General features: G+C 37.5%; 2 protein-coding genes across 2 annotated transcripts; one reads left to right on the top strand and one right to left on the bottom strand.

Annotated features, from left to right (window-relative positions):
- Positions 1–1,333: 1,333 nt before the first annotated feature.
- Positions 1,334–4,313, bottom strand: LOC104898277 (IAA-amino acid hydrolase ILR1). The gene is made up of 5 exons (XM_010685330.4): positions 3,829–4,313; positions 2,893–3,018; positions 2,475–2,789; positions 2,040–2,168; positions 1,334–1,959 (listed from the first exon to the last, which is right to left on the bottom strand). The coding sequence occupies exons 1-5, from the start codon at positions 4,201–4,203 to the stop codon at positions 1,576–1,578; spliced, it is 1,329 nt and encodes a 442-aa protein (XP_010683632.2). The 5' UTR covers positions 4,204–4,313; the 3' UTR covers positions 1,334–1,575.
- A 4,471-nt stretch (positions 4,314–8,784) lies between these two features.
- LOC104898276 (splicing factor U2af small subunit A) lies at positions 8,785–10,132 on the top strand. Its single transcript, XM_019250735.3, has one exon. It carries the CDS (start codon positions 9,036–9,038, stop codon positions 9,846–9,848), a length of 813 nt encoding a protein of 270 aa, XP_019106280.1. The 5' UTR covers positions 8,785–9,035; the 3' UTR covers positions 9,849–10,132.
- The last annotated feature ends 7,463 nt before the right edge of the window (positions 10,133–17,595 follow it).

Here is a 17,595-nt window from a genome sequence, read left to right as displayed (position 1 = left end):
TTAAACTGAAGAAAATCGAGTTTTGTTTCGGGAAAAATTCAAGCACGCATCGCGTGCAAAAAATTCTAGTCATAAATGGGTCATGTCGAGTCGAGTCATATTCGTATTTGTGTTTATAATAAATTGATTGATGAAGCATATTTTAAATGATCGGTTAAGTGGGTCAAAATTGTTGATTTAGAATTTTATGGTGATCATACAGTGTTGGCCACCTCATAGATTTTAGTTTTTGTATTGAAAATTATACTAACTCAACTCTTCATTCAATCTTTGTAAACGAGAAGGTTGGAGCTCCCCTCATACGGAGGGTCTCCTAACCTTCTTTTTCCTTACCTTTATATATATAAAATATATATATATATATATATATATATATATATATATATATATATATATATATATATATATATGTTAGAAATAAAAATATAATGAAGTTTAACTATTTAAGTACAATTGATGGGTGGATTTATCAAGTAGTACAAACTTCTCTACTTCCACAATTGATTGTTACACTTGAGTTTTAAGGAGAAACATCATCCACATCTAGGTTGAAGTTTGATGATTATAGTAAAAGGGTTATGTTTGGCTAGCAAGTTAGTGTGTTAAATTCAAGTTTCAATCTCTTCAACTAAGCAGGTTAAGGCACCAAAGGTAAAATCCTCCCAACCGCAGTATTTGTAGGTAGGGATTCTCTTATATTTCCTCCTGACTCTCAAGTATCTGGCCTACAGATGCTAGATTAAGAACACCGTGTAGATTGAGGTCTAGACAGGGTCCTTTCTACTTACCATTAAAAAAAGTGGATTAAACAAGGTAGTTTAAGGTTGGGAATTTCAACCCAAACCCAACAACTTTTCATGACAAAATTTTGTCCAAATTTGATGTCATGTGCCCATGTCAACTTTTACAAACCGTACTTAAAGCTAGCCACAAATTAACATGACTATGTAGTTCAACAAATTGCTAATCAATTTTCTTGTATATAATAAGTTCAATCAGCTCCAATTTTATTAATTATTCAAACGAATTTCAACTTAGAAGAACAAAGCTAGTCTCAATAACATATAAAGTATAGAAAACCTTGTTTAAATATATAGTAATTAGTACATATATGGATTTTTTTTAATAAAACAATATCGACAACCCATTCTATCAATTAACTTCGATCAGCAACTACTATATCCATCATAATAAGATAGCCAAAATCAAATAAAAATATCGAGTGTTCTTGTTAGGTATGAAGTAATTATCCTATCGAAGTATTAACAATCTCAGCTATGAAGCTTATATTGACTCGTTGATGCTATTCAATAAATTGAAGTATAATCCTATATTATGAATTAATTACTCACTGCTTACTTGGTACTTGAAGGTTACAAGCTACAACTTATAAGCCATCAGAGATGGGTTAGTTATTCATATAACAGATCCTGTACAACATGAAGCACTTGCACGGACATTCTCTAAGAGGCAGAGAGCAAACTATAAAGACAAACCAAGGACATCGCTCAACAGTCTACTAGCCACCACCACTACCTGCTAAGTTGGTAACCGAGTTCGTCACCATGCTTAACTTTAGACACACTCGATAGAACCGCCATGCTTCTCCAGGTAGGAAATCGCGAGTGCAGCATGAAAAGCAGCTCCAACAGGAAAAGCTTCCTCATCAACAAAGAAGTAAGGGGAGTGCAATGGCTTATCTGATTTCAGGGTCTCGTTCTTTATGCCAATTACAAAGATAGCAGCTCGCATTTTCTCGGAAAAGAAGCTGAAGTCCTCTGATCCCATTGTCAAGTGAAAGACTTCCAACTTAGACCTCCCAATCAATGCCTTAGCAACCTGTGTCCCATATTCATGGAGCGCCTCATCGTTAATCATCACAGGCCAAGGCATAGGCGTGTCTTCCAAGAAGTCCACCATACCATGGCATTGATGCACAGAAGATTGCATCTCGACGATCTGCAGGTGGTAAATTTGATTAGTGTTCTATATTCTAATTTCTCTTAAGGTGAAAGTTACAGGAAGCAGTGGATGCTTACCTCCTTAATCCGGTTTCTTAGATAGGTGAGACCTTCAGGGGTTAAGCTTCTAAAGGTTCCTCCAAATTCTACTGACTCAGGGATTACATTTCTTGCTTGGCCTCCTTTTAAGTAACCAACTGTCACCACCTGTACCATCCATGACAGAAATAAATCAAGCAAAACCAGGACATATTTGCTTGGAGAAAAAGAAACGATCAGCAATATCGTGGTAATATCGATATCTGAAACTTCAGATTTTAGCTTAGTGACTACACAAAGTGGCCAAATATTTTAGGATGGTCTGAACTAGAAATGTGGTCTATCACTTCCATTAGCTCAAAAGAAAAGAATTAGGAAATAAAAGTATAGTGAACAATCAGAAAGAGAACAATGGGCTTCCAATGTGGTTATTCTGAAACTATAAAGATGCACAGAGGTAGAAAAGAAACATACCCCTGACTGAAGAGGATCTGTTTCACGGGAAATGATCTGCTGGAGTGCAACAATTGCAGAGGAAGCTGCAAGAATGGGGTCTCGACTGAGATGGGGCTGTGCTCCATGAGCACCTACTCCTTTAATTGTAGCGGTAAACAGCCCAGTACCAGCAAGAACAGGTCCAGCTTTGGAACCAATACTACCTGTGGGCAACGATGGCAGGACATGGAGGCTGATGATGGCGTCGACATCATCTAGAGCCCCTTCTTTAAGCATATGGTAGGCACCAGCATAACCTTCTTCTCCAGGTTGAAAAACCAACTTGACTGTACCCTTTAGTTGTATTTACAATGAAAAGAAATCAGACTATACTTCATCATATTCAGCTAGTTCAGCAAAAAGAGCTAAAGATTAACCAACAGATCAAACAATAAACCTTAAGCTGATCTTTCCTGGCCTGGAGTAGCTTAGCTGCCCCGAGTAGCATTGCTACGTGAGTATCATGACCGCAGGCATGCATTTTTCCATCATTTTTGCTCTTATATTCCCAATCAATCAGCTCCTTCAAAATTCAAGTTAATTTGCAAAGAGAATGTCAACTTTGAAACTGGGGACTTGGCATCAAAACTTGTCTTATAATGACAAAAAGAAATTAATACATTACCCTTTGTAATTTCCTTTCTAAGTAAATTCTTAGATACTCCCACGTATGATGTAACTATGTGCTTTCAAGTACAATTTTTCGCTAATATTGCGTCATATCTAATGGATATCGTTTGATTGACAGGAATTTATGTAGGCAATAAAAATTCCCATGATTTTCTCATTTGGAAAGTTGAGAAAATGAATGCTATGTAAATTCCTTGAAAAATTGAAATTCCTACAAAATGTGGGAATTTAATAACCCACCCTTCTTTTGGTAAATCAGAATTCATAGAAATCGCAAATTCTTTAATGTCAACTAAACAAATTTAGGGAATTTCTCAAGAAATGAAACTTCTTATAGAAATATGAATATGTATAAGTAAATTCTTAGGTGTTCACAGGTATAACATAACTATGTACTTTCAAGTACATTTTTTTGCACGTACATTTATCTCGTATTCTTATCAAATGAGCAAAATGTTACATGCACAAGATAAGTAAGATGGACAGGAGCATTATGAAATCTTTGCACGATTATCTATCCCCCGTCAATCAAGAGCATGAATCACATATCTTCCCATTGATCACGAAAGACCATCTTTACCTACTAACGCCTAACACATTAACATTATAGACTTGTACCTAATTATAAAATGTTAAGATAACTCGAAAGCGTAAAATCTAAAAAGATTCCGCATGACTAAAAGAAAGTGCGAGAATGAGAAACCTGGAGAGCTAAAGCATCCATGTCAGCCCGAAGAGCAAAGACGGGCTTACGACCCGACCCAATCGAAGCGATAACCCCAGTCTTAGCTACGGGCCATACATACTCAATTCCCAACGAGTCAAGCTCGGATCGAATGAGTTGACTCGTGTGGTGCTCTTCAAAACCCAACTCCGGGTTTTGGTGAATCGTTCTCCTAACTCGTTTCATCCACTCGAATAACTCGGGTTGTTTCGCCGCATCCAGCAGGTCTCGGGTTAATGATTCTAGGCCCGAGTCCAACGAGTTGGCCCGACTGATGTGGGTCACGATAATTAGTAGATATGACAACAGAAAACACTTTGAAATGTTTTGCATTTTTTGGGGGGTAATTGTCATTATCAATTGTTTTGAGTAATGACTAATGAGTACTCATGTTGAGGAATGAAGTAAGCGGACGTTTATTTTTATAGCGCAAACGCTAGAAAGCAGAAACCCATTGGTAATTTTGATTCTGTTTATGGAAAGTTTTTGTATGGGGTTTATGGAAAGTTGATCGCTTTACGGCTTGGGAAAGTCCGGAATTCTGACTATTTTTTTTTAATAAGGAGAGAAAACTTAGGAAAATCCTTCAATCAGGGGGTCAACCTAAAACATCCTTGCGGACGAAAAAAAAAAATCAATATTATAAGGAGGATAATTATAGATGAGATCCGAGTGAGAGTGTCCACGAAGCGCCATAAGGTCTGCTGTCTTGTTTGCTTCCCGAAAACAATGTCGAACCTGAAAAGTATCAAATTTAAGCAAATTAGCATTGACATCTAAAATGATATTATTAATTTCCCAGGGGACTTTCCATATTTTCCTAACAGCATTAATAACAGCGAGATTATCGCCTTCAATCTCTAGATTAGAAATATTAAGCGACAAAGCCGCAGTAAGGCCTTCCTTAAGACCCCAAGCTTCAGCTTGCAGGATAGAAATGTTAGGACCAAGCGATCGGGCTCCAGCCATTCCGGAATTCTGACTATGCGGTTGGAAAATTACTCTTCGTCACTTAAAATTTGGGTTTCTAATTGACGCCCTATAACTTTCCAGTAACGCCCTAAATACGTGTAAAATACTGTATTTTTATATATTTTATTTCTTTTACGTTTTTTTTCTCACTTTATCCCCTTCCCTCAAAACCTCACTTTCCCTTCTTCTTCCACACCACCACCACCTTCAAACTATTCAGTGATTCATTTGGATATATAAGCTTGTTGCGGCAAAACCACATCGCCCAAGCCATTGTCATTATTTCATGCACTTCCTCCACAATCATTTTGTTCATCCACCACAATGATAGCTTTTGTGGGCCTCCTAAGCTCCAAACAATGCGCCAACAAATCATTTGAATTTTTGTGCACTGCTTGTCTACCCAACAAGCCCAACCAATATTCCGATTTTACAGTGCATTTCCCATCCTTTGCATAAAACCAATATCTTGTATCATTTGCAGGAGACATAGATATAGGAATTTTTAAGATGGACTTACAATCATTCTCCGTAAAGCAAGTCAAGACAAGTTCAGCATTCCACTTTCTTCCAATAAAATCAATGAAATATGCATGCCACTGTTTCAATCATTTCTTTTGCTTCCATGGAATGTGACTCGGGTGTTGCATCATTTTCACCTATCCATGCTTCATTCCACACATCAATGTTAACCCCATCACTAATTCGCCATTTAAGACCCTCGAGGAGAAGTGACTTAGCACCCCATAAGTTCCATGAGAAGCTTGTGTCGAAGCCTCTAAGCGCATGTAGCACATCATCATGTTTGAAGTAACGAGCTTTGAGGATCTTGTGAAAAAGGATAGAAGAATTTTCTTGAAGCCTTCATATTTGTTTCGTAAGGAGAGCTTGATTTAAAACATGGAGATTTCTAAAACCCATTCCACCCATTGATTTTGGCTTGCATAGGGAGTCCCAGGAGCACCAATGCATTTTCTTTTGATTATCATCCAAACCCCACCAAAAACGAGCCAACATTCAATGTATCTCATCAATCAAATCTTCTGGGATCTTGAAAATATTAATCATGTAAGTAGGGATAGCCTGCACAACAACTTTTATAAGAACTTCTTTGACGGGTCTTGATAATAGCTTCCCTTTCCAACCTTGAATTTCTGCCAAATTTTTTCTTTTAATGAAGCAAAAATCACTTTCTTCGATCTGCATATAATGGTAGGGAGCCCCAGATTTTTGTCATGCTTCGCCACCTCCTTAACCCCCAAAGTCACCACAATTTCTTGTCTCCGATTAGTAGTCACATATTTGCTAAAAACGATATTTGTCCGGGCGTCCTTAGCCAAATTTCATCGTTTGGAGAAGATTTGGATAAAAAGAAAATATTTTGTTGTGGGCCCAACCAGGAAGGATCTCACCCGACCGGGAGGGGGCGCTATTTCCTATTCTACGTTTTATGACCTAACAACCACCCGACCAAGCGGATTCTGCCCGGGTTGTTTGGGCGGGGCTCTTTTAAGGTATTCTGAAGCGCGTGTTGCATCAGTTTTGATTTTAATATAAATACTTATCTTTTTAGGGTTGAAAGACTAGGTTTTATGAGTATAGTTGGAGCTTTTAGTTTTTTAAGCACTCTTTAATTACTGAAGAACCCTAGTATTACTTTTTCTCATTTTTACATTGAAATTTCAATAGAAGCGTTGATTTACAAGATTGGTTCTATAATTGGTGTTTCTTCTCCTCTCTATTATTCTTATTTAACTCTAGATAATTATTCATCATGTTTACCTATTTCATCGTGAGTATGTTTGCTTCAATTATGATTGAGTAGTCTATTTTTTGGGTTAAGGGGATCCATGATCAATTGTGAAGGGATGTTTATAAAGTATTGATACTTGATGATTCATGTTGATTCCTATTGAATGTATTATCTCTATTTAATCTAATTTGGTCAGATTTGATTGTTATAGTATTGCAAGGTTGTGCCGAGAGGTATAAACTTAATATTAAGGCTAGTTTCAATAAGTATATTTGGTATTAATAAATTGCGAGAGCCTGTTAATATCATTCTACGGTTGATTTCAATCTGAGAGAACAAACCAACCTGTTTAACTGCATTATTGATTATTGATTATTGTGTTTCATCCTGGAATATTGTTCATTGGTGAACCCATACCCTAGACTCTTTATCATTGATATTTTTGATATAGTTATAGTTTGGTTTAAAATAATCACCAACAACACTCGTTCCCTATAATTTAGATTTGATCGACAATTAGGAAAAGAACACTGTTTGTACCTGTGGATTCGACCCTATCTCCCTGACTACTATTTGTTAGAGGACTTTAGGATTACTTTTGATTAGGTGATATGACTTTAGCCTGTCAGCAATATATTATCTTCGAAACCTATGCATCAAAAAACCCAACTTATACATCACCTTCTCCAAGAAATTTCATTTAACTCTATCGTACGCTTTTTTAATATCCAATTTCAAAGCAAAAGATCCATTCTTGCCCTCTCCTTCTCTCTTCATAGAATGAAAAATCTCAAAAGCTATAAGAGCATTGTCAGAGATTAATCTCTTGGGAATAAAAGCACTTTGATTCTCATAGATAATATCCCCTAACAATGGTTTCAGTTTGTTGGCTAGAGTTTTTGAGATAATTTTATACAATACATTACAGCAGCTTATTGGTCTAAATTCCGCCATACGTTTCGGATTTGCACATTTTGAAATTAGAACAACACAAGTTTTACTAACCTCTTCTAAACCAACAAGACCCCTCCACCAATTTTCCACAAAAAACAATAATATCATTCCCCACAATATGCCAAAATTTTTGAAAAAATAAAGCATGCATACTATCGAATCTCGGGGGATTTGTTTGGATGCATTTGAAACAAAGCGTGCTTGATCTCCTCATTTGTAGGTTCCTTGTTCAACATGCTGTTTTCCACTCATCCCCTTCTCTAATTCTCATCTGATTATAACCACTCCTAAGATCAATCTTCCAAATAATCGAAGCTCCATTAAGCTCATCAAGCATATCCTCCAATCTAGGCATGGGAAACCTATACTTCACAGTGATGTTATTCACAGCTCTACTATCAATACACATCCTCCATGTTCCATCTTTGCAGACAACGGCTACCAATTTTCTACGCCTAGTTGAGGATTACATAACCTACTCGAAGGGAGTATTCTGCCCCCAGCTCCTAGACCCGTGTCTGGGTTGTCAGCTGCCAGTTGGGCAAAACCTCCAAATGGGATCTTCAAGGTTAATGTAGATGCGCATATCGTGGCTGGAAACTACGTGAGGTTGGGCGTGGTGGTTTGCGATGCTGAAGGTGTTGTCCGAATGATGGCTACGAAGAGGTTTGAAGGGGATAACGACCCAACTATGGATAAATGTGTCGGGTATCGTTTACTCATTGCGCGAGGAGCGGGATATGACAAAATTTGGCTACAATGTGATGCACTTGCAATGGTTCAAGCTGTCCATAAGGAAGATGTTGGCTTCTCTCCAATTGGTTGCTTTATAATGATGTTAAACTCTTGTTAAATTCTTTTAATAGCTTTCGTATTTCTCATGTAAAAAGAATCGGGAATACTGTAGCGCATTTAGTGGCAAGATGTGATACACATAGTTCGCTCTAAACTTGATTATATGTTTCCAATTCCTCAAAATATCATCACTTTGGCGAAATATGATTTGCAATAAAACCTCGGCCTAACTTTTTCCCTAAAAAAAGTGTAAATTAATAATTTACTCAGAGTTCAAATAGGTAAACTACTTACTCCATAACAAAATAAATATTATACTCTTTAAAACACATTTTTCTAAGTAATTTTTTTTTAAGAGGAGAGAGATAGGGGTAAAGAAAAAAGAAGACTTGTGTAATCGCAGGAAGATAGAAAGAGATTGTTACCTAAAAATACAGTGTAATACTCCATCTGTTTTGTTATGCATGGTTACATTATAATCGACTCGAGTTTCAAATGAAAAACACATTAACGCCAGTGGCGGTTCCACATTTCTGAACTTCACCATCTTCCTCCGCACCTCCAACCTCCAACCTCCAACCTCGTCTTCTCAACCCCACCCTTCTCCGCTCTGTAAAATTAGGGTTTTCACTTCCCCTCTTTTCAATCACATTCATCCTAACCCTAAATTTCCGCGAAATCCATATAACTCGAAGAAGAAACCACCACAACAATGGCGGAGCACTTAGCATCGATATTCGGGACAGAAAAAGACAGAGTAAACTGCCCTTTCTACTTCAAGATCGGCGCCTGTCGCCATGGAGATCGCTGCTCTCGACTCCATAACCGCCCCACAATCTCTCCAACTCTCCTTCTCTCCAACATGTACCAACGCCCCGACATGATTACTCCAGGAGTCGACGCGCAAGGTCAGCCTATCTCACCTCGAACTCTTCAATCTCACTTTGAGGATTTCTACGAAGATATCTTCGAAGAACTCGGCAAATTCGGCGAAATCGAAACCCTAAATGTTTGCGATAATCTCGCCGACCACATGATTGGGAATGTTTATGTTCAATTTCGAGAAGAGGATCAAGCTGCTGCTGCATTGGGAGCTCTTCAAGGGAGGTTTTACTCAGGGAGGCCGATTATTGCTGATTTTTCGCCGGTGACTGATTTTCGTGAGGCGACGTGTCGGCAATTTGAAGAGGAGAGTTGTAATCGAGGTGGATATTGTAATTTTATGCATGTTAAGATGATTGGAAGGGAGTTGAGGAGGCAGTTGTTTGGGAAGTTTCATAACCCTAGGCGTAGGAGGAAGAGCAGAAGCCGGAGCAGGAGTAGGAGTCCGAAGCCGATAAGGAGAGAGAGGGAGAGGGAGAAAGATAGGGGTTCTGAGCATCGGAGTCGAGATAGGAGGCAAGATGATGAAGGTGGTAGAGGTGGGAGGAGGAGGAGTAGGAGCCCTCCATCGGCGAGGGAAGGCAGCGAGGAGCGGAGGGCGAGGATTGAGCAGTGGAATCGAGAGCGCGAGGGAAAGATTTGAATTTTTGGTTTATGTTGCTAATTTTTGCTTGATTGATCATCTGAGTTACTTTAGTAGGAATATAAATGTAGTTTGTTTGGGTCTAATTTATAGGGTTTATGTCCAGGCTCTGATTTCTAGGGTTTATGTTTAGGGTCTGAATAGTCTGATTATATTGTCTCTCCTGTGATTTTCAACTTTCTGGGTTATTGTTTTGCAAAATTAGAAAAAGGAAGGAGTAAAATCATTTTGTTTTCTGAATTAAATGTTGTTAAATCAATGCAGTAGCATTTTTATTTTCTTAATCATACATACCTGCCTGTCAATCTTTTCTTGTTTTGTGGTGTGTTTATTAGACATACCCCGCCCCTCCCTGTATGACTGGTAGGTAGCCGTATGGATTTCTTTCATTCAATTAGTGAACTTATAGTTGCAATTTTTTTTGTCGTTCATCCATGATATCAAAATCAACCAACAAATTAGAATGCCGTGACACGAACTAAGGAACTATGCTTATTTCTTTGAAAATTGAACATTATTGAGATAAAGAGCAAATAGAACTTTATATAAAAAAAAGAGCAGATCGAACTTATACTACTATATATTTGCTTTTCTAAAAGTTTTTGCTCAGCTGTTATAAATTTATGATGTAATTAAGGCGGTTTGAATAGGATATATTAGTATCCTTAGTTCCTGACCCCTGTGTTTTGTTCATGAATGTCTCATTTTTGAGGTGCTATGCTGCTATAAAGAGGTTTTGAGATAGCTCGCTGAAAATAAATAAGATATAATGACCATGGTTTGTATTTTCTTTTTCCCAGTTGTCTCCTACTGCAAGTTTTTAAACTCCATTTGCGGATTTCACTGTTCTTTAGTCCGTTACGCCTATCCATACATACATATTCCCAATTTTCAGAATTCTTCTGTGGATGCCTTGAATCGTGGGATTTTGATCTTCATTTCTGATTTCTGCACAACTCTTCAATTTGTTCGTTCTTCTTAATTGTTATGTGCTTGGTGAGATTGGGATTATTTTACTTGTGTTTGGTATCCTTTCCCTCTCTGTAAGTTTATTCAGATCAAAGGAAGTCTGAGATATGCAGCACCTCACTTCTAGGTTCAAAGTTTCCCTCATGCTGAAGCAACAGTAACTGAAGCTCGAGGCTTCTGAACAACATGTAAGGTAGGCTCTACCCCCTCTTGAACATAGTTCAGTACGATCAAGGTTTGATTATGGTGTGTCATTGTAGAGTAGGCATTTCTTGTGCATCTGCTACTATTATGCAATGTAGAAACTGTAGTAACTGATCAGCCCTAAATAACTAGGTAAAGGAAGGTCAAGTGCTAAATGATATATGGTGTTTTTGTCCGTCCTATAAGTATCATTTTGCCTTTTCACTACAATTTGGCTATTGAAACTTCAGTTGTGTAGCACTAGGATGATACGGTGGTGCAACCACTTATAATAATCTTGTGGATGCCAAAATCACCATTGGGTACTTCTCTGCCATGGTTGTCGATTTTTGATAATGTCTAGATTACTGCCCAGGAACCTGATGTGAGATCTTGCCTACACCATCTAGCTATTGAATGTGTATTCTGGTTATTCTTCCTGTCTTGAACAAGATGTGTTATGATCATAGGCAACATTCATATTGTTATCATCTTTACTTGTATTTGTGATTTTGTTCTGCTTTTTGGACTGAAAAACAGTAAATGCTGTTATGGAGTTTGAATATCAGTACTTTTTTGCTGCTTTTATGTCAATGTTTTCTTCCATTGCTATGTCAAAATGCATATACTACTATAAGAATACATTTAGTTTGATTGTGTACCACATCCTTCTTCCCTTTATGTTCTATTAGATTCAAATGCACGCAATTAATACCCCTCATGATTGATTTAAAGGGATTTAACAGGCTATTCATTTCAACAAGATGCATCTTTCTTTTAGGGAGCTTATTTCCTTAGGTACCGCACAATTAAGCGGACGCACGCTTAACTGAGAGTAGTGCACGGATGAGGGATGAGTGACCTCCTGGGAAGTTTATCGGGGTGAGCATGAGTGAGGAGAAAATGCGATGGAAGAACTTGTGTTGTTTATTGAGAACAGTTGTTGGTCCTGGATGCGAATTGGTGACGATAGACTCGACTTTGGATGGGTTGGGTGTTACAAAGTTACAAAAAGATGTACAATTGTCATAGTATATTAACATCAAATTGCAAAATATGTTCTAATAAATCAAGGGTAGTTAAGGTATTTCAAGTGTGCACCAAACTACTCAAGAATTGCCTTATATAATAGCGATTCTCTCTTTCTTCTATCTGCTTCGTTTTCTTGTTTATCATAAAAGAGCTTCCTTTCCCTCTCTTCTCTGACACCTATTGCTTGTGCTTCGGCCACTGTGGAACAAGTTAAGAGTAGAGACTATGCCAACTGACCACCAGACTCGCTTCTCTTCAATGTTGAAAGGCTATAATGTTTCATCCTTTTTCCTCTTTAATATGTCTCAAAGTTTGGGTTTTGAATAAAACTCTAGATCTGGGTGATATGCACTGTCTTTTGATCTTTGTGAATTTTCTCCATTGGTTTTGGATAGGGAAACATGAGCAAGAGAAGAGATTCTTGTCTCGAAAGCTTTTCACCGCTTGCTTTTTATATCAAAATGTTTCTTCCCGGCTCGAAATGTTTTGGGAAGTTTAGATACTCATACTCGTTCCAAGGTATGTGAGCCCTGGAATATGTTTATACAAAACTATGTGTTTGTCATGGCTTTTGAGCAGGGACATCTTTGGGTTTGGGCAAGCGCATGTTAGTGTCAATATTGAAAAGCTTGACTTGATATATTATAGGTCTAGCACTAGCCATAGTTTTGAATTTCGGATGAGCACAAGATTGCGGTTATGTTTGCAGAACTATTTCCGCGGCAATGCAAATGGTTTGCTGTGACCTCATATCTTGCAGTTGGGGTGCGGTGGCTGCTGAGATCTAATATAATGGTAGTGGCCCATGATTGTAGGTGGCAAGGGTCTTTACATGTGCTAAGCTGGTCACTGTGGCTGATGGTTTGGCTGTTTGCCTCCACCATTATTTGATAGAAGCTTCTCTATGTTGCTTACCAAGGAGCAATTAGTTAAAGCTGCTCTAGGGTTTTTATTTAGATTTCCCCTGCTTGTACGTTTCATATTCTTTTGCCTTTGGTAATCGCGTTTTTTGAGAAGAGAAATTGAGCATCTATCTGCTTCTGGTGAACCAAATGATGTGAAATTAGTTATGTAATATTTTAGTTATCGTAGCCTTACCTACGACCTTTTTCATCTTTTGGGAGTGCTGTGAGGTTGTGAATGTTTTAACCACTCGTATCTCTATGGCCTGTTCTTGATTGCCTAGCATATGAGATGTGATACACAACAATAGTACCAAAGCCTTAATCCCAAAAAGGCAATCGTCTAAATGGATCATTATCTTTATCTTGTGGCAATCCACTAAGATCCTCTTCCCCCAAGCATCTGAGATGCGAATAATGTGATTCTGCTTAAAAAGAAACAGGGTGAAAGTGTGTATAATCTCTATGTAATTATTGCCCTCCTCCCCTTTAAATTGTTTTATTATGTAACAGGGTAAAGTGTATAATGTCTATGTAATTGTGCTTAATTTCATCCTTTCAGTCTGTTCTGGCAATTGGTGCTAGTTGAGTATCTTTCCATCAGCATATGCACTGCAATGGCTTTTGAGTCATACTCGATGTTCTTTTATGGTTTAAATATGCAGGTTGAGTCATCATTTCTCATACTATCTGTTTTTGAGGTCTTTGGTTCTTAGAATATTTTTATTTCTCTCTGGATTATGTATTCTTCTGAATAACTTATTGAAGAGCTAAGAAGCACATGATTTTTGGAGCAGAGTTCTCATTATAGCAAATTAGCAATGCAAGAGGAAGTCCCTTCAAAAAAGAAAAGTGAAGGGGGAAAAAAGCTACAGTGGAGCAAGCCTGAGGTATCTGATTTATTTGAGATAGACTTTTCTGTTTTAATATGGTTCAATAATTTATTATTTCATCTCACTGGTTCAATCTCGAGTGCCTAGTTTATTGCTCTATCATCTATATATTGCTCACCTGCTGTTATTTTATGGTGGAATGCTGCAGAAACTTTGATTAGACAAAATTCATGTAAGTCTGAGGTGGTTATAACAATATGCTTTTAGTTTTCAGTATTGTTGACTCTTTGCCTGCCTTTGGGTTGCTTGTTGTTTCCTTTGGAGATGCTTTTCTTGTTTATTGCCTTTGGGTTGTTTGGGAGATAGAGGGATGTCTCTCATTATTTGATTTACATGCGAGGTTTGAGCTGGTATAAGTACAAGGAAGAAGATTAGAAAATTATACTAATTCACATCTGGGTTTGTAGTATTAGTTCTAACTGAGAGTGAGGGATAACCTAGTGGTTAGAGCTTCCCTCCCGGTTCCAGGAGGTCTTAGGGATCGATTCTCACCCTTGACAACTTGGGATCCCCTTTATTCGCCCCAACTTATCAAGGTTGTTCCTTACCTTATGAAAAAAAAATTTAGTTCTAACCAATAACCATCGTATTAAATAAAAGTATTAAATTAAACGTGGCATCTATTATTATGTAAAAGGGGGAGTACAATCTTTCCCTCTGTAGCGCATAGTTGAATCAGTTTAGCCATTGTCTTGACTGTGACTTGATTGAAAATAGAGTGTTTAAACAATGGGATATTTGGATTTTGAAATATCACAATTTCGAAATAAAATATCAAGATACAAATAATCTGAGAATTATATTTTGGTGAAAGCTGATTAAAAGAAGCCACAGTTGTAAATTGGGTTTATATTTATGAAAATTACTCCGCCTGTGCCCTGTCGTTATCTTTCGAGTTCAGTTTGGTCTTTTTTCCATCAAGAGATGAAAGAGTACAAGTCTATCTGATATAGTTATCATGACCATTCCAGCAATTGGACCACTTTACTTGATGGGAGAATGCTCTGTTTTCTTGCATCTTTTTGATCATCCGACTGCCATGATCTACTAAGTTGGCTTGCAATTGGCTTGAGTAGCCACCATAGCCTCGATGTAAAAGTTCTGGTTTTGGTTTGCGCTGGATCAATTAGTTTGACCGGTGATGGCAATGTTGAGTTATGTCCACAATATTGTGCTCTTTCATCTTCTCATGCTCGTGTGTGGAGGTGGTATTGTAATTGCTTCTTCATTTTGTATATTGACATGCCATCCTAGATACATTCAACAAAGCTTATAAAGAACAATTCCAAGTGTTGGCATATATGCTACTTGAAATGCTACCATTTTAGGACTGTGTGTGTGTGTGTGGAATATTTAGATTATAATTATTTTCCTGCATTTTGAATGGAATTCATGTGGTCGGCATGATCTGAGTATATATATAAACAATGTTACTGAACAATTGGTAAGATAAATGTTCTTGCAGATACCAACTAACCAAACTTTCCTGACCTGCCTAATGAGGCTCATTTTCATGACATTGTCGAGGGAAGGAAGGTGGCAATCAGCTGAACTGTTGTTACCTTTCGTCCGGTGTGGGTATGTAAACATACATTTATGATTGTTTTGTTAAGTTACAAATTGTTGCAATGTCAATATAATTATAAGTTTGTGACATTTATGTAAACCACGTTCAATGTGCATGGTGATGTTTGTCCATCCTTAAGAACCTTCTTTTTATTAGTATATTTTCATTACCATCCATGAGTGGTAAAGTTAGTAATGTAATACACAAGTATGGGTGATGTTTCATTAACATGAATATTGACATCTGTTTTTATGAAAAAGAATGAATTATTGTTGTTATCAGAATTCATGAACAATCATCAAATACCTTACCAGAAGGAAAATAGAAAGCAGGGATTATGATTAGTACCTGAACTCAAGTCGTAACCTCGATTTCGAAGCTCACGGTATTCTTGGGTAAGTGCACAAATCTCGCAGCAAGAATGAACACAACAATCCCTCAGATTACTACCCTCTATATTGTATCGAATCCTCATTCTTCGCCGGTAGAATGCTGAGTATATGCATGCACATCCCACTGCAACAGCCAGCAAAGTGTATACTGCTCCATTGATCGCACAAGCTGCATGAAACCCAGAAAAAGAAAATTCATATCTTGATTTGCATGACTAAAATTAGAATTTTCACCTTTCCAGAGGAGCTTACATGATGTGCCTTCATCAACAATTTCTGAAATCTCTCCAAATGTGATGCATGGACAAAAGCATGTGATCAAACCTGCCATGAACCTTCAAATTCAATTCTGTATTTATGTTAAATAAACAATTCTGATAAAACGAAAAAAAAAATAAAATTCTTTGAATGTGTTTTATTTTCTTATACAATATATTCATTTGTTCACCGTACAATGTGCATATTTCTGTATAATCATCATTTGCCTTAAACCTTTGATAGAAAAAGTACCCCAAAAGGCTTTCATGCATCCTTAATTGTTATTTCTCCGTTTATCGTTTGGATGTATTATCCCTAGTTTGTAATCCGTGTTTTAAATGAGGATTCTTTTTTTCAAACTTACAATTTGGGATGTCCGACTGACATTCACAAAGTCCGGTAGACCATTGGACCGATGTAGATGTTGTCTGGGTTTCATCACGGGGTGTTATGTCCGGTGCTGGTGGCCTTGATGCTTCATGGGTGATTGGAGATGATGACGATGATGACGATACTTTTGAGTTTTGTCTATCTGGAGGGAGGGGTATTTGTCTTTGTATTTGCTTGGGAGATGACGGAAGTTCTATATTTTGTCTGGAAGGATGCGAAGGTACTTGTGGATAATGCGAGAATGATGGCATTTGGTAAGGTGCCATTAGTTGAGGCGGTGGTGGCTTTGGTCGTGCCGGCGATGAGTCTGGTGATGGCGACGAGTTTGGAGCCTGCATTGTGTTTTACTGGCAAATTTGTGTTGATGGTAATATGAAAAATTGACAAAGAATCTAATCTTGTGAGTTAAGCAATGTGATAATTTTCTAAAGGGTTGTGATTTTTTCTTTCCCCAGTCTAAAATGGTTTTTTTTTTTTTTTGTGATCAAACATAGTTGGTAACAACAAAGAAGCGCTGTCAAAAACGTTTCAGAGGCCCTCATTTCACACTAAGTAGTTGAGATTTTGTTAACTTTTCCACAATTTAAGTTTTCTTTGGCATATTAATAGCCACTATATTATCTGGCATTATGAAGCTAAAAATCTGACTTATCGCCAAAAAGATGGCTTTTGTCTACTGACATCAGTCCCTAAGCACGAAACAACAATATAAAGTTTTGCTCTACACGAGCAAGTACTTGGTAACTTTCCTCGACTCCATAGTAGGATAAGCTCATAGTTATGTACTTATATTTGAAAACTACAAATTAGAATGTTCACTTGGGATTAGGTTCGCGAAGAAGGGCTGAGGCAACGAGTTCAGCTGCTCAATTGAAGCGGTCAAGCCTTGGCAGATTTCATAGTAGAGGCTCCTACGAAGAAGAGGATGACTCGTATCATTCATGTCATGTAAAGTAATTTTTTTTGTCATAAAATTGATATTGTTGTGAAATAAAGCAAAATCATATGATTTTATAATAGATTAAAATGTTATTTGTTATTCTTATGCGCGTGTCTTCATTGCTCTTTGAGCATATGGGTATTTATAATACAATGTTTTAACTTTCAACTGTTTAACCTACTTAGCTAGAGGAAGGGTGGAGAAATTTCCATGGACATTGA

Source organism: Beta vulgaris, chromosome 7 (assembly GCF_026745355.1).
Source record: "Beta vulgaris subsp. vulgaris cultivar EL10 chromosome 7, EL10.2, whole genome shotgun sequence".
NCBI classification, from domain to species: domain Eukaryota; kingdom Viridiplantae; phylum Streptophyta; class Magnoliopsida; order Caryophyllales; family Amaranthaceae; genus Beta; species Beta vulgaris.
Note: the sequence above shows the minus strand (reverse complement) of the source record. Positions and strands in the feature narration are given on the sequence as shown.